The sequence below is a fragment of the Chiloscyllium plagiosum genome, chromosome 26 (genome assembly GCF_004010195.1).
Source record: "Chiloscyllium plagiosum isolate BGI_BamShark_2017 chromosome 26, ASM401019v2, whole genome shotgun sequence".
Taxonomy (NCBI): Eukaryota; Metazoa; Chordata; class Chondrichthyes; order Orectolobiformes; family Hemiscylliidae; genus Chiloscyllium; species Chiloscyllium plagiosum.
In genome coordinates this window covers 7,299,759-7,320,739 of record NC_057735.1, presented here as the reverse complement: position 1 = coordinate 7,320,739, position 20,981 = coordinate 7,299,759, and the positions used below count along the sequence as shown (strand labels likewise).

Sequence of the window (20,981 nt, the reverse complement as noted above, 5' to 3'; positions counted from 1 at the left end):
ACGAAATATGCTTCCAGTTCCCGATAATATCTACCCCTCAATTCATGCTTAAGACAGAATATCTGATCATAAATGATTTGGATGTGAGCATAAGAGGTACAGTTAGTAAGTTTGCAGATGACACCAAAATTGGAGGTGTAGTGGACAGTGAAGAGGGTTACCTCAGATTACAACAGGATCTTGATCAGATGGGCCAATAGGCTGAGAAGTGGCAGATGGAGTTTAATCCAGATAAATGCGAGGTGCTGCATTTTGGGAAAGCAAATCTTAGCAGGACTTGTACACTTGAATAGTAAGGTCCTAGGGAGTGTTGCTGAACAAAGAGACCTTGGAGTGCAGGTTCATAGCTCCTTGAAAGTGGAGTCGCAGGTATATAGGATAGTGAAGGTGGTGTTTGGTATGCTTTCCTTTATTGGTCTGAGTAGAGTACAGGAAGTGGGAGGTCATGTTGCGGCTGTCCAGGACATTGGTTAGGCCACTGTTGGAATATTGCATGCAATTCTGGTCTCCTTCCTATCGGAAAGATGTTGTGAAACTTGAAAGGGTTCAGAAAAGACTTACAAAGGTTGTTGCCAGGGTAGGAGGATTTGAGCTATAGGGAGAGGTTGAACAGGCTAGGGCTGTTTTCCCTGGAGTGTCAGAGGCTGAGGGGTGACCTTAAAGAAGTTTATAAAATCATGAGAGGCCTGGTTGGACAAATAGACAAAGTCTTTTCCCTGGCTGGGGGAGTCCAGAACTAGAGGACATAGGCTTAGGGTGAGAGGGGAAGATGTAAGAGACCTAAGGGGCAACTTTTTCCACACACAGGGTAGTGCATGTATGGAATGAGCTGCCAGAGGAAGGGGTAGAGGCTAGTACAATTGCAACATTATATACCATCCAGATGCCTTTTTAAATAGGAAGAGTTGGGAGGGATAAGGGCAGTGTGCTGGCAGGTGGGACTAGATTGGTTTGGGATATCAAGTTGGCATGGACAAGTTGGACCGAAGGGTCTGTTTCTGTGCTGTACATCTCTATGACACTCTCATTCAGTCCTGTCATGTTACTATGGTCAGGCCAGCTACCACATTTCAAACATTATTTCTGCAACACAGTTAGTGTATTCACTTGACTGTGAATGAAAAATCTCCAAGCTATGAAAGTTGAGAGTGTATAAATTCTTGTTCGAATCGAACTATATCTTCTGCACCTTGTGAAATCATGACAAAGAAAGAACTGTATATAGAACCCCACAATAGCAGTAAAACACTAAAGGTTTATGGTGCCTCAAGGGTGATAAGGAATCCAAAAGCAGAAAGGCTGCGAAACAATTGGAATTGATTGAGAGCCAGAAATGGCATCAATAGCAATCCCGGACTGCACATCTTCCAGCAGAATGTTTCAAACTAATGAGAAGCTTGTTGAGGAATTCAGGTTTCTAGAAATAGCTGAAGAATGTCATTCATCACTGAGATGGCAATTGGCAGCAAAACAGCTGGCAGTCTCATGTCCTCAATCAGTATGGTCTACCCCAATATTTTTGGGAGCAAAGCTTTAAGTAAATTTTGTTACTGGACATTGTATAATGCACAAGAACATTCAGGTGAAAACAGTCAATAAAGTACATGCTTGGGCCTCAAAACATCCTGAGAAGCCAGACAATTACTTCCAGAGGCAATTTAAAAAGTGTCAACTCTCCACTGTGGTGGAGAGATAAGAATGATAACTTCTGCAGGATGAAGTCTGCAACAATGGTGTTAAGATCCAGGTTAAAACTGCCAAGCTCTTTCCATCTGCCGTCTATAAACAGCCAGGTTTGTTTTTCTGTTTAATACACATCTGTTCTCCTGAAGACACTTGCATTCTTGTGAAAATAGTACCTAACACCACACTAGCCAACTGTGAAATTTAAAGAAATGAGCTATGAAGTCAGGTTTCATTCTGGAATCTTCCCAATGTTAACTGGGAAGGTGAATGTTTTTAAAAAACACATTGCAGCTCCCTTTGAAGCACAGCAGCACCAACCTGAAAAACTGGACCTGCTTGCGACCAACCCCTGGTAAGTGGTGACAACTTGCTCACATTTTCGTGCCAAGGCAGAACAGGAGCAAAGAAGCAGCAAATTCTGCACTCCGGATCCCACTAACCTGTGGGACATTGTGCCCCACGTGCCCAACGATCTGAAATGAGAGAATTGGCCTGTTCAATTATATTCATCCATTACACAAACTCACCAAGTAGACATCACCCTAGAATAGGTGATAGCCACAACAAGGATTGCTGTCACCAAACATTGAACCATCTCTTCGTATGCAGGTAATGAATTGAAGGTATGGCCCTGACATACTCTACCATTGTCAAAGTACATTAGTGCAGAGTTGATGCAGCAAAGATCTTTTGCATCTATTCTCCACTAACTTTTCAGCATCTCTGCTCTTCCAGACTTTCATCCACCATACATTGACAATGTCTCACTTGATAAACACTTGTAGTCACCTCCAGACTATTTTCCCTCCTTCACATAAGTGGCGCAGAATATTTTAAATACATCTGTGTTAAAACATATCTATATGCATCAGCAGGGTCACAATGAACTTAGATTCACAGTTTGCAACTCAAAACATCACAGCATTTCAGAACTTGAATCTTCCCAATACTCTGCAATATTTGCTTCAGTTAATGCAGCACTTTCTGTGAAAGCTCAGTCCAAAAAACTAACAGCCATGTAACAAATTACTTCCATTTGGCAACACTGTACTGGTGGAGGAAGAAGCATTAAACATCACTAAGAGTTATACAGCACCATTCACAGAGCAAGCATCCCAACATCATGAGCAAAGAGCAGACAATGTGGCTGATGACACGGCTTAAGAGAGGAAATGCAAAAATGTTTGTCCAAGTGTGAAGGGCCAAGGATATAAAATTAGTAAGAACATTAGTCTGCAAATGCACTAGGGTGTGGGCAAGGTGAAGAAACAATACAGCTCGAAATGTCAGGAGGTGGAGGGACAAGTGTTTGAAGCAAACAAAAGTTGGAGCTTGCAAAGAATCTAGAGACTGGTGAGCTAAGTATTTCGAACATGGCTGAACCTTTTGGCAGGTATAAAACAGATCAGACAGAATATATAAAGAAAAACAAACCAAGCATGAAACTCATGAATTCATTCATTTCAACTGGTGAACCAGCAGAGAGAAAGTAACTGATGTCAGAAACAGAGGTGGGGAACTGGGAAGACAGAAAGAAACAAATTTTGTCTTTGACTACATTCCCAACTGATAACTGGGACGGAGGGTGGGTACACTGCCTTAAATTGAAAGCCAAGCGATTTAGCACAAAGTTAGAAAACACTTCACGTCAAATCATTTTATGCAAATAAATTACTTCAAATCAGATTCTGATAAATTTCTGTCACCTCGCAGCATCAGCAGATAAGTAGCTGTGGTAGGTGGACGGAGCTTGGTTACAAATGAGCAGAGATCCAATTGATTGGCAAACAAGCTCAAGAGGCTGAATGGTCTGCTCCTTGGATCAAATTCTGGAAGTTAAATCAAGCAACCTTTGTGACAAAGGTGTATGGACAAAAAATTAATTTAGTTAAATTAAATATGTTGGCAAATCTCGAGACCATACAATGTGACGAGCAGAAGGAGGCCTTGCAGTCATTGTATCTGCTCTGCCATTCAATGAGATCATGGCTGATGTGATCATGCTCAAGTCCATTTTCTTACCTTTTTACTCACAACCATTCTCTTTACTGATTAAAAATCTGTTCATCACAGCCCAGCTTCAGCAACCCTATACACTAAAGAGTTCCACAGTTTCACGACCCTGAAAAAAAATTCTCATCTGTCTTAAATGGTGATCCCTTGCTGAGATTAGACTCACTTGCCTGTGACTCTCCTGCAAGAGACAACAACCTGTCAAGCATCTCCTTTGTCAAACCCTCCTAAAACAAAAATCTGTTTCAAAAAAGTCACGTCTCATTCAACCAACTCTACTTCTTATTAGAAAATCCCTCCATACCCAGGATTAACAGTGAACTTCCTCTGGATGCAAGTGCATCTTTGCTTGGATCAGGAGCTAATCAAAACTGGATAGTATTCCAACTGTACACAAACAAATTCCTTGTAAAGTTAGAGCAAAACCTCCCTCTTTTCATTCTTTGAAATAAAGGTCAATATTTCATTTGTTTTCCCTCATAGGTATTTATCCAATGTTTTTTCAATCCAACAGTTAGTCTCCACCACGCTTGCAAGGAGTGCATTCCAGATTCTCACCAACCAAATATCAAAGTTCTACGTCATTGTTGATTTCAGATTCATATCGCGCAGAAAAGACCCTTTGGCCCATCAAGTCCACACTGGTAGGACTATTGCTTTGGGTGCACTAATTCTAGCTTCTTGCACTTCTACCCTGTTCCTGGAGGTTATGATATTTGAAGTGCTTATCCAAATTTTTTTCAAGGTTGTAAAGTTTCCAGTCTTCACTACAGTGCATTCCAAATTCCTACCACCCACAGTGAAAGTTTTTCTCCAAAACCCTATGAATCACCTGCCCCTTACTCTAAAACCATGCCCTCTCGCAATTGATCGATCAACCAAGGGTTATAGCTGCTCCCTATACATACCTCTCAAATCTTACATACCTCAAATCATGTTTCCCCTCCTCTCTAGCTTTCTCTGTTCTAGAGCAATCCAAGCCCATCTAGACTCTTCTTAAAGCTCAATTTCTCCATCCCAGGCAACATCTTGGTGAAGCACCTCTCCATCCCCTCTCGTGCTGTCACATCCTTTCTGTAATGAGGTGACCAGAACTGTACAGTACTCCAGCTGTGGCCTCTTATTCCCCAAACCTCCAACATTACCTCCCTCATTCTGACTCTATACAGTGACTGATTAAAGCAAAGTGTCCCACATGACTTAACTATCCTATTCACACGCTCTGCCAACTTCAGGAATCTGTGAATAATTATCCCAAGATCCCTCTGAACTACCCAAATATCCTATTTATTAAATGCATTCAAATTTTGTTTCTTCTTGATAAGTACGAGATGATGCACTTCACAAGATTAAATAACATCTGCCACTTGTCTGACCATCTGATCAAACCATTTTTGCTATTAACCACTCTACCAATCTTGGTGACATCTGCAAATTTGCTTAATACTACCCCCATATTTTCATCAATATTATTTATGAATATGACAACCAATAAAAGTCTCATACTAATCCTTGTGGTACACTGCTGGACACTTGACTCCGGTCACCCACGTGCACACAAACAAACAAACAAAGTCTTCTACCACTACCCTGTGTACCCTATTACTAAGCCAGTTTCTGATCCATCTCACCAAGTTTCCCTCAATTCCATGTGCTTTAACTTCAGTCTTCTATGTGGGACTTGTCAAAAGCTTGGTTAAAATCCATATCAACTACACCAACAGAACTTCCTTCATCCACACACTATCACCTGGTCAAAAAACTCGAACAGATTCGTTACCCCTGACTTCCCTCTGACATAGCCATGCTGGCTATCCCTAATTAACCCAGGCCTTTCCAAGTGGCTATTAATGTACTTGAAACAATTCTGAAGGGGTAGTTGCCCTAACACTGATAAGAGACTCACTGGTCTGTAATTTTCTGGCTCATCTCTACTACCCCTCTTGAAAAAAATCGAACTACATTAGCCATCCTCGAGCTCTTTCCCCTTGGCCAGAGAGGAATTAAAAATTAATGCCAGAGTCCCTGCAATTTCTTTCCTCTCTTTTCACAGCAGCCTAGGGTGCAATTCATGTGGACCAGGGGACGACTTATGCTTTAAGCCTGACAGAGCCTCCAATGCCTACCCATTTCGTATGGCAAACTGCACAAGTTCTTCACAGGCCCTTGCCCTGAATTCTATACTTCCGGTCTCCTTTTCAGAGTGAAGACCAAAGGGAAGCATTCATTTAATACCCTTCCAATATCCTGCAGCTTCACACATTTCCCCCTTGGTCTCTGAAGGGCCACATACTTTATGAATACATTCAAGGGAAGCGGTTCACAAGGAAAAGTATCTTAGGATTCTCCTTAATCCGGTTGGCAAGTCACTTTGCATGCCCCCTTTTTGCTCTAAATACATTAAGTTCCTTACATTCCTCTACGGCTGTAATAGAATTGCTCCCTTTGGACTTGCTGCAAGCTGTATTCTAACTTACTTAGTCCTGCATTGTCCTGGACAGCAAGGATTCTCCGAACTTCTTACACCTAGGTTTCCCTCCAAAGGATTAATGTTGGACCAGTACACACTCTAGCTTCTTTTTGAATTTCATTCATACCAGAGTTATCCTGCAGTTCTCCAACCTCTGCCCAATAGAACTAGTTTTTGCTTTCTGCATCTCATTACTTTGACCCACTATACCAAATCTCCAATCAATGTTGGACAAGGAGACAACATTCTCCCAGATGCTTTGTCTGTCTTATTTTCACTTGCCTCATCAACTTTGATATTTCGCCTGGCTCACATTAATGATCTGTCATTGACACTTTATCCTTGGCTGCATTTTCAAACTCAGCCTCTTGAACCACCATTCATTCTCAATAAAAATTATACTTATGGGCTGCATAAAGAATATTGGCACTTTATTAACCCAGTTTCTGCATATACACTTTGGAAGACCAGCTAGAGACACAAGAACATTCAGTATGGAAAACAATGATTCTCTCAATGTTGTGGGAGAACTCCAGATACTGCGCAGTGTTTTACATCAACCTGACAACACAACAGGTCCTGAAATGTTCAATGTTTCAGTAGGTGCCAAAACTCATCATTGAGCACCAACAACCTTGCTGCAATAAAGCCAGACATAAGAAAAACAGGTTCAAAAGAAAAAACAAATCTGATTCAACACTTGCTAACAACCTTATGAAACTTTCACTAACTGACAAACATGTTGATGCTTTTTCAGAGGGCTGGGTGATGGGGAAGAGACCATCAGTTGGTGTAGTCAGTCAATAGACAGGCACTAATATGTCCCTCATTTTAAGTTCACAGCCATTGACAGTTATTTAATTCTGACCATGGTTATTGTTTTTGATCAAGGAAATAGATGCCTACTCTAAAACACAGCAGTTTGGTTTTAGTTTTGCACACAACACTTAAAAATTTCCAATAACTACATAAACATTGAGATGTTCAGAGTGGGCTTTTACTGTGTGTTTTAACAAGTTCAGGTTCAGGAACGAAAACAACACAAAACAGAGTTTTGGCTGAAGTCACTTGGCCTTTTCCAAGGGAATTTCACACCAAGTCAGCAGGACTACCTTATGAACAATTAAAGGATTGGAAACATTCTATTTGTGCTGCAATTGGAAGAGAACATGATTTACCCTCTACAAGGATAGTTACTTCAAAACAACAGTCTTTCTGAGAAGTACTCATGGTGCAAAGTTTCATTGGTACCTTGTACTTACCAGGTTTGCAGAGATCAATAATTTCATATCACAATACAGTTGGCCAGTTGTATTTTTTTTGGAAAAACTGATGATTTAAACGTTAATTTCTAACCCCCTCCAACAGATGACCCCTGTGTCCACTGTATATTCATTCTAATAGATCTCAGAGCAAAGTTCCCTTATGGGTCACACACCATTTCCTCGCAAAGTTCAGACACCGATGCCCTGCCTGTGCAAAGTTGGTTGCCCTTAGTCAAGGGACAGCAGTCGGTTCACTATAAAAGTGAACCGACGATGGGAGTGCTCATGGCGAGGTAAATGACAGCAAAAATCTGTTTGCAAGGTGTCTTACAAAATGAGCAGCATGCTGGAGCTCTGTGGGCATGTTTGATGGTTCACAAAGTTCAGCCTGACAGCCTGTACGGAGTGAGGCAGAGCGCGAGGGTGGGTGAAAGAATTTGAACAACCTGATCTCAATGTTATTTGGCACAACGGTTCCAAAAATACACCACCTGCGTTGAACACATGAACAAACAGCACACTAATTGGCACAACTACATGAAGAATGACATAATGCTGCTCATAGCTACCAAAGCAGCACTTTCAATGGAAGCAAAAAAAAGGTGGCTGGAGGTGATCAGAGAAGAAAAAAGAAAACTTGTGTGTTGTTACACTTGTGTACAGTAATGCACCCACTATACATATCTTGCCAATTTCTTTAGGACCTAGAATAGGTAGACAATTATTATTTTTTTAAAACTATGATTAATTCATTTATCTGAAGTTAGTGGCAAATCTCAGGTTGAATCACAACCAAAAATCACCAAGCTCTTACAGTGCAGGTGCTGGACATTTGGCTCATTGTCCCAACACCCACTCTTCAAATCTCTTGCTTTTTTGCCTTAACCTTGTTAAATAATCATCCTATATCCTCTTGAATGCCTCAACTCAACCGGTTTCCACTGCTCTTCCAAGCACTACTTCCATACCCCAACTGCTTGGTGAGAATTTATTTTGCACATCATTTCAAAACTATTCCACTTTGTTCTTATTCCTTGTACAAATGAGATCAGCGTCATGCCATCTACTCTTGAATCCACTCAACTTTGAGAACCCCTCAGATCTCTCAGTAGACTAGCCCCAACTTATTCAATATAACCTCCTAACTAAAGATCATCATCCCTGGAACCATTCTTGGAAACATCTCCTGTATTTATCCAATGCATTCACATCCTTTCTACAACATGGCACCCAGAACGGTGCAGAATATTACAGCCGAGCCCCAACAAGTAGATAAATTCAGCATGACTTTTGTCCTTCCTATCCGTACTAACAGAGCCAATAATACTGCCCATTTTATTTAAGGCTCTCTATACTTCCATGATTCATGCACAAACATCCAGGTCCTTCTCCTCATGCATCCCCCTTTTTATATTGTAATTCATTGCTCATCCAGCTGACATGCATCACCTCTCACTTCTGTATTTGTGTCTGCATTCATGTCAAACGTTGAGGGGCCAAGACACTGTAGACAGGAATGAACTTCTCCCCTTGGTGGAAGGAACAATAAACAGAGGGGCACAGATTAAAAGGTAAGGGAGAGAAGGTTCAGAGGAGATACAAACTAAACTCTTTCACCCAGAGGTTGGTGGGAATCTGAAACACGCTATCTGTAAGGGTGGTAGATGCAGAAACCCTCAACACACTTCACTGGTATTTAGTTTATACCTAAGCAGCACAAGTGTACAAGGTTATGGGCCAAGGATAAGAAAACAAGATTAGAATATTTAAGTAGTTATTTTGGATCAGTGCAAACTCAATGGGCCAAAGGGTTTTGTGTGCTGTAGACCTGAGTCGACAACTGTGTGAACCTCATCTGCCACTTATCCGCCTACTCCATCAACTTGTCTATGCTCAGATTTTCACTCTGTCCTCATCTCAGTTGACAATGCTCAGTATTGTATAATCTTAAACTGTTCCTACACATCAAGACCTAGTTTAATATACATCAGAAAAAAGCAAGAATCCTATACAATTCCATGGGGAAACTGCACAACCACCTTCCTCTTGCCCCAAAACTCCTTTGATCATCATGCTATCATTCAGGCAATTTTGTACCTAAATCACTACCTGATCCATTAACTCCTCTCGGTCTTCTAATCTGTTATGTGGCACTATATTATACATTCTGGAAACTCATGTACATCCCATTGATGGCTTTAAATGTCATTAGGACTCTATCACCTCTTCAAAAATATCCCACTTCATTAGTTAAAATATGATTTTCCCTTTAGAAAGTCACAGCACCACTAATTTCCAAAATGGGTTCAATTTCAAAACAATTAAAGGCTTGGATAATGGTGGAACTGATCCTAGTGTTTCAGCTACTCCAACTATATATTTATCAGCACTGTGGATATACATGCATCACATAAATGCCAAACATTCATGAAGGTGACTCACCATAACCTCAAAGGCAATTAGGGATGGGGAATAAATGTTATCCTCGCAAGAGATGAACACATGCCACAAACAAATAAAATACACACATTTTCTAAAAGTGTTTTTCCTGCCACACGTGTTCACCCAAAACATGTTCCTGTTAACTCTCAACACATGCTGAATAATTATCAGAATTTAAAAAGGATAGCATGGCAAATGAAATAACTAGAGAATATTTGTTGAGCAAGTCATGAGCTAAGTTGTTTGCTGATAGGTTTGTGGAAGCAAATTCAAAATTTAAATGGAGAACTGGATAAATTTTAAGCGGGACATGCAGAGTCAGAGTGTCCAGGGAAACTATAAAAATCAAACCGCACACATTTTATTAGCTTACTTCACTAGGCTTACACTGTGCTGATCTGTTCAGTGCTTAAAAAAGTCACTGAGCAACAATGTTTTTACTAGGAAATGTTTTAAAATCGGCTTGAGAGAGAAAAGCTTCTGTTAATTATGAAAAGAACACCTAAAATATGATGCAACTTTCACATGGAGCTGATGCACAGCACGATGAGTGAACATAGAAGAGAAGGAAAACAATTTTGAAGTTATAAAATGGCACCTAAAACGATTATTGCTCCATTAATGCTGATTAATGTTAGCTATATTTTGAATTCGACTGCAGCTGCACATCAAAGATAGAAGATGCACAAATACTTCCACAATTTCAGGGACTAAATCCTTGAATTCTGATCCTAACAGCATTGACACCCTAAGGATTGATGCAGTTCAAGAACCATCACCTTGTCTATGACAATTTATCTGGCACCGCCTTGGATTTACAATGGAAATAGACATGGAAGCTGGAGAGGTTGGGGAAATAAACATTGATATCTGAAAACAGTTCACATTACAGAAGAGGTGGTGCTGGAGGTCTTAAAAAGTGTTAGAAGTCAGTCTCAGGGATCTGATCAAGTGCATCCTAGGGTATTGTGGGAAGCTAGGGAAGAAATTGAGGTTGCTAGCAGAATTGTGCCCGCCATCTGCAGCCATGGGCACAAATATCCCAAGTTTTCATGACGGAATAGCCCTGCGCATCAGTGCAAAAGCTAAGGTTGAAGCTCTCAACGCAATCTTCAGCGAGAAACGTCAATCCATCTCACCATCCTCCAGTGGCCCCCAGCATGACAGATACCAGTCTCGCATCCAATTTGATTCACTCAACATGATATCAAGAAACTGCAAAGTTAGCAGGGACTGACAACATTCCAGCAAAAGTACTGAAGGCTTGTACTCCAGAACTTGCTGCTCCTCTAACTAAGCCCTTTAGTGTAGTTAAAACACTGGCATCTACTTGACAAAGTGGAAAATTGCGCAGGTTTGTCCTGTACATTTAAAAAAAAGGACAAATCCAAACCAACCAGTTACCACCCCAGAGTCTTACATGCTTCAATCAGATCACCTCTCATTGTTAAACTCCACTGAGAATAGGCCCATCATCTTATGCAATGAAAGTTGAGCAAAGTGAATCACTTTAGCGGGAATAACAGAAGACTACACAAAATGAAGGGTCTCAATTCTGGAAGGGATGCAGGAGCAAAGGGACTGGGACATCTGTTTGCAAAAATCGTTGAAGGTAGCAGGAAAAGGTCGCGAGCACAGTGAATGAAACGTATGGAACCCCAGGCTCTCTCAATACAGTATAGAGTACAAAAAACAAGGAAATTACATTAAGCTTGGAAAAAGTATTAGTTTATCATCAGCTGGAGTAATGCATCCAAGTCTTGGGCACCATATTTTAGGAAAGTTCTGGAAGTACCGAAGGCGGAAAGGAAAGGATTCATGAAAATGATTCTAGGGATGAGGTTATTCAGTGGTGAGCAAAGATGGTAAAGGTTGAGATTTAACCTTTCCTTCTACAAGGGAAGCAGAGGAGATCAGAAAGGTATTTGAAATTATAAGGCTTCTGGATGGACGAAGGATGGGGAAAAATCTGTGGCAATTAATAGACCAATCAAAAACCAGCAGGAACAGATTGAAGGTAATTGTCAAAAGCAGCAATGCAAACATTCATGCAGTGAACAGCAGTTTGCATCCAAAACACATTACCAAGAACGTTGTGGAGGCGATCATCTAAGGTTTGAAAAAGGGAATTGAAGCATTTTCTCAGAAAGATGTGGGGGGAGAGGCAAGAAAATAATAGACAGGAGCATTAACTGCCTGTGTTTCAGGTTGAATGGCTTCCTGCACTGTCTGCATTCTATATATAGAGCTTTAAAAACCCGATGCACTTCAAAAGCTGCAGGACACTCATGGCTCAGTCACCCAAACCTCTTCATTATATTGAACCTCTGTCCAAACCCAAACTACTCATTACACTAAAGGTCAAAGAAGCCATCGAGTTGCACAAAAGCTGCTACAAAAATGATAATCCACAGACTGCAGCAGTTCAAGGTCAGAACTCACCATTCCAATCAAGGTTAATTTGAAATGGGCATTAAATGTCACAGTGTTAATTTTGAATTCTTAAAGTGGGAACCATTATTGTCAGTCATCTTGTCAGGGCACTTGTTTCATCTCTCAATGCTGCATGCAGAAGTCATTTCATCCTGGACCCAAGATATGTTTTTAGGTTTCTTTCAGTTTAAAAGTTGGATTTTCTCAAAGCATTTTCTGGGTAAGAAAGGGCCAAAGATTTCAAATGTAAATATATTCTTCCTTTCCATGTGTTCCTAACATCATTTGAAATCAGCTACCAATGAAAAGGTGCCAAACTGTGCAATCATGTTCTCTCTGCAACTCAAAAAAGTGGTCAATAAAGTCATTGCAGAGTTAATCTAACTTGGACTTGATGTGAGAATAGCTCTGCTGGCTGACATCCATCTTCTTCAGGTTACAAGATGAGAATTTTAAGAATAAAGAGCAACGGGAACAATGATAGATCCTGGAATAGTTGAATTGGGTACAGAAACAGAATGGTCTTCTATTCTGCACTCTTCAGGGCAGAAGTGACTCAGTGAAAAGATTCACATACATGCAGGAACAGAGCATAAAAATGAACTCTTCACACCAACCCCTTCATTCAACCAAACGTTTGATGTCAAGTCCTCCTTTCCAATCCATCTTCATAATTGCTTTCATTTCTCTACAGTTCAAAGATCTATTCACTTTAAAGGTGTTCCTAATGAAATATCCATTCCCCTTTGTCTAAAATAAAGAAATTTATCCTCAAAGGACTCTGGATGAATCAGCCTCTTGTCACAAGACTAGTCCTCAAAACTCCTAACTGAAAAGCCAGGAAAAACAAACATCCATTCTGCCAAACCTCCTCAACACTATGCTCAATAAGATCACCTCTCAGTCTTCTAAACACCAGAGAGTAAATTCCCAAACCCAGATGATCAGTACAAAAGCGCATTGCGGATGTTGGAAAGCTGAGGTACATTGCTCAAAATACTCTGCAGCTCAAGCAGCAATTTATTTCTAACACTGCAGGCTGGTGATCTTTCTACAGAACTAGGAATGAAGACGACAATAGAAATAAAAAGATCTCACAACATCTCAAAAATTACATTACCTGCAACAACGGATGATGCAATGTTACCTCCAGATGTGCTGCACGATGTGCGGGATCCTGACTATCATCTTGGATTTCCAGGTCCTCCTCAGGAATTGTTTCCCATTTGCCCTGGTGTGCTGCCAGGTGATGAACCAACACATATTGACCAGGCAAGGCCAGGCTAATACTGGTCCTCTTTCCATGGGTAAACTTCAACCGTCTCCTTTTACATTTCTTCTCATTGCTGCTCCTGATGACTGGCAAGAGTTTTTCACCCAAGAGACTGTTTAGTACATGACACTTGGCCCCACAGTTCTGACCCAGGATCATAATACATGGAAAAGAGCCCACTGTTGCCTGCAGGTACTCCTCTTCATGCCGTGGGAATGATATGCAGCTCAAAGAACCTTTAAAAAAGAGAAAGTGGCAACATTACAAACATCCTGGGTGTTACGATGAAATAGAAAATGAACTGGACCAGTCATTTAAATAGCATGGTTAGAACAATTGGACAGACACTGGATTTTCTACAAAACAAAATTCACCAATTCCCCAAAGTCACCGTCCACAAGGCTCAAGTCAGAAATGTGATCAAATATTCTCTATTTAATTACATGAATGCAGACTCAACAAAACCCAAAGCAGCAAGACCGTATCAGAACCCCGAGAGTCAGGGAAGAGGCTATTTCGTCCATCAAGTCTGCACCAACCAACCCGAAGAGCACCCCACCCTACCCTGTAACCCTGTCAATACCATGATTAATCAACCAAATGGGCATATCTTTGGACTGTGGGAGGAAACCAGAGCACCCAGAGGAAAAACACAGACACAGGGAGAATGTGCAAACTCCACACAGATTGTTGCCCAAGGGTGGGTTTGAACCCAGATCCCTGGCACAGAAGCAGCAGTGCTAATCACTGAGCCTCAAGACTGCCCAACCTAGCAGGACAAAGCAACCCATTCACTACATCCACCATCTACAACATGGATTTATTTATGCTTGTCATATGCACCAGGATATAGTGAAAAGTATTGTACTGCATGCTGACCACACAAATCATACCTTACAAAAGTACATCAGGGTACTAGAACAGATGCACTGCAGCAACTCTGCAAGGCTACTTCAACATCTTCCAAACCTTCAATATTAAGTAGTTTGAAGAACAAGGGTAGCAAATACATGGCAACACCAGCACTTAATTCCCCAAGTCACAAACCATCCTCAAATCTGAATTCTAACAGTCATTCTTTTATTGTGACTCGGTCAAAATCCAGAATCTCTCTCCTCAAAATAAAGCAGTCTATCTATCCCATGTGCAAGACTTCAAAAGACAATTCATCACGAGCTGCTCAAGGGTAATGAGGCAAACATATCAAGTGGTGGCAGCTTAACCAGTGACAGCCATATTCCATAACTGATCAAAATAAACTGGCAAATTGCCCAGGATGCTGTTCATAAATAAGTCTCAAATGAATAATGCTGAAAAGACAACTGCAGATCCGGAAATCTGAAAAAGAAAATTATTGGAAAATCTCAGGTCTCACAGCATCTGCGGAGAGAAATCAGACTTAATGTTTTGGATCCAGCAACCCTTCTTCAGAACTGATGGCAGGGAAGAAAATAGGGTTAATCAAGAGGATAGGGTGTCATATTGACGATTCATTTGATGCTTGGTGAGTTTCAGATTTTCAGTTGATGGGCTCCAGTTGCCTTTGACCATGGACATACAATCCCTTCACACGTCCATTCCCATCAAGATGATCTCAAGGATCTCCAATTCTTCTGAGAATATGCCTGAATGAACCACAAACCAACGCTTGACTCTGCCTGGCTGAATTCAACCTCGCCCTGAGCAAATTCTTTTAACCCATCTCACTTTCTGCAGGTCAAAGGGGTTGTCATGAGTACCCACACTGACCCCAGTTATACTTGTTTCTTTGTGGGGTACATGGAACATTCCTTGTTCCAGTCCTACTTTGGATCCCAACCACAAATATTTCTCAAGTTTCTCGATGGCATCATCAGTGCTGCTTCCCTCTTGTCTGGAATTGGAAAAGTTTATTAATTTTGCTTCTAATTTCCACCCCGCTGTCACCTTCACCTGGTCCATCTGACATCTCCCTTCCTTGACATCTGTTTCCATTTCTGGGGATATTGGTGGTCAAGCTATCCATGACAAACCCACAAACTTCCACAGTTACCTTGGCTGCACATCCTCACCCACCATCCTCAAAAGGACACCATCCCATGCTTCCAGTTCCTCCAGCAAGTCTGTTCTGATGATGCCAACTTCAGCAAAGGGGTCTTCAAATGCCCTCAGCTGCATCCAACCCATCACCCACACTTCAACCCTCCCAACAGCAATAAGAGTCTCTCTTGTCTTCATCTACAACCCCACCATCATCCACATTCAGACAAATCCCCTCCCATTCCCTTCACTTTTCAGCCTTCTGCAAGGACCATTCCCTCCAGGACACACTGATCCACTGTTCCTTCACTTCCAATACATTCCCATGGCATTTTCCCCTGAAATGCCAGACATTCTAACATCTGCACATTTCATTCCTCTCTCCTTACGATCCAAGGGCCAAACACACCTTCCGTATGAATCAGCACTTCACCTGCACTTCATACAATCTTGTCTACTGTATTTGCTGTTCACAATGTGGTCTCCTCTAGTTGGGAAAGTTAAAAGGTAGACTGGATGACTGCTTCTCAGAGCACCTCCGTTCTATCCACAGAAATGACTGAGGTTCCAGTTTCCTGCCACTTCAACACCACCCCTTCCCCTCACCAACATCTCTCTTCCTCAAGTTAGCTGCAGTGCTCAAGTATAGCTGAACCAAACTTGGAAGAGCAGCACCTTATTTTCTGCCTGAGAACTCTGCAGCCTTCTATACCCAAAATCAACAATGAGGGGTGGAGCACCTTGCGCCATGCTTTCCGTCACACTCACATACTAGTCCTCATCTTCACATGGATTGCTACCACACAATCCATTGTCAACTACTAATAGTCCGCAGTAACAGCTACTCATTCTCCTAAGCTGGTCTTTATCCACTCCTTTGCCTGTCCAACTGTCATTTTCTTTCTCTCTCTGAGCTCCATCTCCACCTATCGGTAATTTCCCCTCCCCCATCTCCCTTTCCTATGCAAAAACCCTCCTTTTACTAGCTGTTAGTTCTGAAGAACACAGTCACTGGACCTTAAATGTTAATGCTGATTTCTATCCACTTATGTTGATGTTTTCCAGCAATTTCCATTAATGCAGCAAAGACTTGGTTACTCCAGTCATCTAATGGCTCTGATAAAGGATGGTTGTGGGTATATCCTCCACACACTGGACAGCTCATTCAGCCACTTCAGAAAAAGCAATTAAGAATCTAACTGGAATCACCTAAATCCAGACTAAAGAAAGAGAGCAGGTTCCCTCCCAAACATGACATTGCAACAAAGTGTCTTTAATAGTGTCAGACAATGCACTCTGAAAATGACAAGACAATTACATAACAAAATATTGTTGAGCTAAATAATGAAAAAGGAATCAGTTTAGATATCATGACTCTGATGTTCAGTTGTTGGCGAGTTTATGAATTGAAAATATCAACTTTTGTTACAGAAATTTATCAGGTAGGAGTCATGCTGAATCTGATATCTAATGAATGCAAACTGCGACTAATTCATTTTACTAAACCAACTTTCAAATTATAGATACGAAATAAACTGAAAGTTGACAAGATATTTTCCTTCATTTGCACTGACCTGAGAAACTTAGAAGGGGGGTGTCAAGATAGAGCACATGGTCCACTTGACCAACTGAACACTAGCTTAAAAATGAATTCAAATGAATGGGATTATTTGTGGTCTGGCTTTCTGAAATCACCTTACTCACTCTTTTATGAATTGTGTAAGTTGCAGACGAAAATTTACAATTGCATTTGTATTGATGACCAGAACCTCAGTGCCATGTTCACTCCATGCAATTTGTGTTGGCTGTTTCAAACAAGAATTCAGTTATTACCACGTCCTGTTTTTGATGTCTGCCCCCATAATAATTTTTCTTCCTTCCAGATGATTTATCACCACCCTTTTTGGGAATGATGATTCAATTTGCAGCCATCACCCATCAGGCAGGGCAGTAACTTGTGCATTTTATTTCTTCATTCACTTGTTCAGACACATGGATCTTTTACTGAAACTCCAGAACAGATTAATTTGTACCTGAGCCTGTTAGTTAAAAGCTTGGGATGCTTAATTCATACATGCAGCAACTGAAGCAGCCCCAGTCACAGCACTGACACTAATTGCATCAAGCTCCAAACTAATTGAAAAGAAAAACAAAATCTTCAGGTTGGTCCTGGTGCACAACACTATTGCATAACCCAAAGCTTAGCTTAAAATTGATAGCACAACAAACTAAAATAGCAAACCAGTATCTTTTTTCCATATTCGCCCAAGTACCAGCTTGGATGAATTGGCCATATTCTAACCAAAAGAGAAAGTGCTGGAAAATCACAGCAGATCTGGCAGCATCTGTAAGGACAGAAAACAGCTGACGTTTTGAGTCTAACTGACCCTTTGTCAAAGCTGGCCACATTCTAAATTATGCCTCAATGTTACAACTTCAAACTTGTTGACTTGTCAATACATTAACAGTGCTACATTGCTGGACTTGCCATTTTGCAAGCTGAAAGAAAACCCAGATCCTTCCATTAAACAAAAGTCATGCGACAACAGGTTTACTCAAAATTATATTGCTTTTGTCCAGAATAACAATGATGATGTCTAATTAAAGTCCAGATTACTTGTTCAACTAGTGTTGCACCTAAATCAAAATGTGCTGGACAGCCCCAGGAATTTTAGCGCCATCTGTAGAGTAAAAACTTTAACGTTTCAAATGCAGTCATCCTTTGGCAGAACTGCATCGTGAGTTAGATTAATAGATGGAAACAATACTCACAACGAGCAAGAGAAAAATAGGACACAGATAAAAGGATTATTGATAGTAAGCTGGTGAAGTAGTAAAGCTGAATAGTTGACAACAACTATGAATAATTGAAAGCGAGTTGGTTGTACTGTTAATGAGTATTTTTGTGTTTCATCTGTGCAAAAGATGGCAATGTGACTTCAGATAAGCCCTACACTGATTTGACAGACATTGTTAGTGCAGGAAACCATGGAGCTCTCTGTAAGGTTGTCTGGTGACAATGTCATCGTGTGTGAAATTGACATTTCGATCTCATTAGGTTTAATGCATGCCTTCATTCGATCGCCGCTAAAGTTGATGCAAACTAAAGACAAATTTAAGGTTTGGAGCTGTCGCTTAGCTGAGTCATTGACATGCTTTGAAGTCACTTCTGCATTTAGAAAAACCAATCAGTTTTGTTTTCGTGCAGAATAGCCTGGCATACACAAGATATTTGTTTACAACAGATGCTTCTGATCAGTTAAGGTAATGCAGAAAAATTAATCTATGACTCAATGGTTGCCATCTCTCAATGTCACATAATTAATCACCGAGGTGTGCTGATAAAATTGCCGGGGGGTTAAGGCAGCTAGTGTGCTTGCCACATGGTCATTGAAAAAGTGAAGTGTTGCTGGTGGTGAGGATTGTTGTTGGTTGGGACACTGGGTCAACTCTTTCTTTAGAATTTGAGGATTTTTAACTCCCTATTTGATGGAAGCCACGTAATGGAGGTGCCGGTGTTGGACCGGGGTGGACAAGATCAGATGTCACAACACCAGGTTATAGTCCCAAAGGTTTATTTGAAATGCACAAAAACTTGCTGACAACTGAACAAATTCCTCACATGAATAACATTTTCTTATTACTTTTGCAGACAATTCCAGATACCCATTTTATAACAAGAAAGAAAGTGGGCACATAGTTACAAGTCAAGCACATACACATTTGCCCAGAAACAACAGCAAGATACTGCAAATGATGAAATATGAAATAGAAACAGAAAATGCTGGTCCAGTTAAAACAATTTCTGGCAGCGACAAATAGAACTTATGTTTGAAGCCAAATGTGACATGTTTTTTGAAGTAGAACTGAAGTAGAAATCATATGGGACTCAATGCTAACTCAGTTCGTCTCTACAAATGCTGTTGGACCTACTAAATTTCTCTAAAGCTTGCTCAGAAACAGGCATGATTTTCACTGCATCTAGACAACGCCAACTGTTGTAATTTAACTGGGGGCCTGGGTGGTCCACATCGTGAAATACAGAGAGACTAAATGAATTCTAAAACTGTAGATGTGAATAATTGAAAGTGGGTTGATTGTGCTGTTATGTGTATTTTTGTGTTTCATCTGTGCAAAAGAGGGCAATGTGACTTCAGATAAGCCTTACACTGATTTGACAGACATTGCTAGTGCAGGAAACCATAGAGCTCTCTGTAAGGTAGTCTGATAAAAACTGCAGATTCATGGACTTAAACTCAGGTGTGTAAGTCCTAATAAAAAAAAAGGCTTCACATGCTGTTTCTGAATTAATCATAAATTCAATACAGGATATATTTCTTAGATACGTCAATGTGGACACTAATTTAACAGAAAGAAATTACAAAACTCAGATCAGCACAAACACATGAAATCATCGCACTCATGTAGAGTGCAAACTATTTTTTCATATTCTCCAAACAAAGTTAGTAGGAGAAAGTGAGGACTGCAGATGCTGGAGGTCAGAATCAGAGTGTGGCACTGAGAAAGCACAGCTGGTCAGACAGCATCCGAGGAGCAGGTGAATCGATCTTTCGGGCATAAGCTGTCCATCAGGAAACTTATGCCTGAAACGTCCATTCTCCTGCTCCTCGGATGCTGCCTGATTGCGTATTTCCAACACCATAATCTTCGAAACAAAGTTGGTAGTACAATACCTTTCACCTCCAAACAAAAAAGTACAATTTTTGTTTGAACTCTTATACCGAAATGCCAAAGCTAGCTCATTTTATGGTCTTCAACCCCTGCAAACTATTCATTACTTTCCATGGGAAACCATTCCAAAATATACATACCATCCAATAACAAAGATTCACAACTTCAATCTTAGTTGGTTCACAGCTCCTTCAAAGTGGAGGTGCTGGTGGATAGGACAGTGAACAGGTTTGGTATGCTTTCCTTCATTGGTCAGTGCACATAGTACAAGAATAGGAGGTCATATTGTGGTTGTTCATGACATAGGACTCCAAATACTGGGTGGCCTACCCAGTGTGCAATTCTATTCTCCCTGCTGTTGGAAGGCTTCAGAAAAAATTTACAAGGATGATGTCACGTTGCAGGGTTTGAGCTACAGGGAGAGGCGGAGTATGATTAGATTCCCTAGTGTGGAAACAGGCCCTTCAGCCCAACAAGTTCAAACCGACCCTCTGAATAGTAACCCACCCAGACCCATTTCCCTCTGACTAATACACCTAACATTATGGGCAATTTAGAATGGCTAATTCACCTGGCCTGCACATCTTTGGACTGTGGAAGGAAACCGGAGCAAACCCACACAGACAGTTGCCCAGGGCTGGAATTGAACCCGGGTCCCTGGTGCTATGAGGCTGTAGTGCTAACTACT

The 20,981-nt window shown here is 40.9% G+C and overlaps 1 protein-coding gene across 3 annotated transcripts in view; it reads right to left on the bottom strand.

Annotated features, from left to right (window-relative positions):
- dstyk (dual serine/threonine and tyrosine protein kinase) overlaps positions 1 to 20,981 on the bottom strand; it is a 129,869-nt gene that overhangs the window by 75,057 nt on the left and 33,831 nt on the right. For all 3 annotated transcript variants that reach the window (XM_043716404.1, XM_043716403.1, XM_043716405.1), the window contains exon 2: positions 13,430 to 13,818. In XM_043716404.1, coding sequence (XP_043572339.1) covers positions 13,430 to 13,818 — 389 coding nt within the window. The remainder of the gene's footprint in view (positions 1 to 13,429; positions 13,819 to 20,981) is intronic.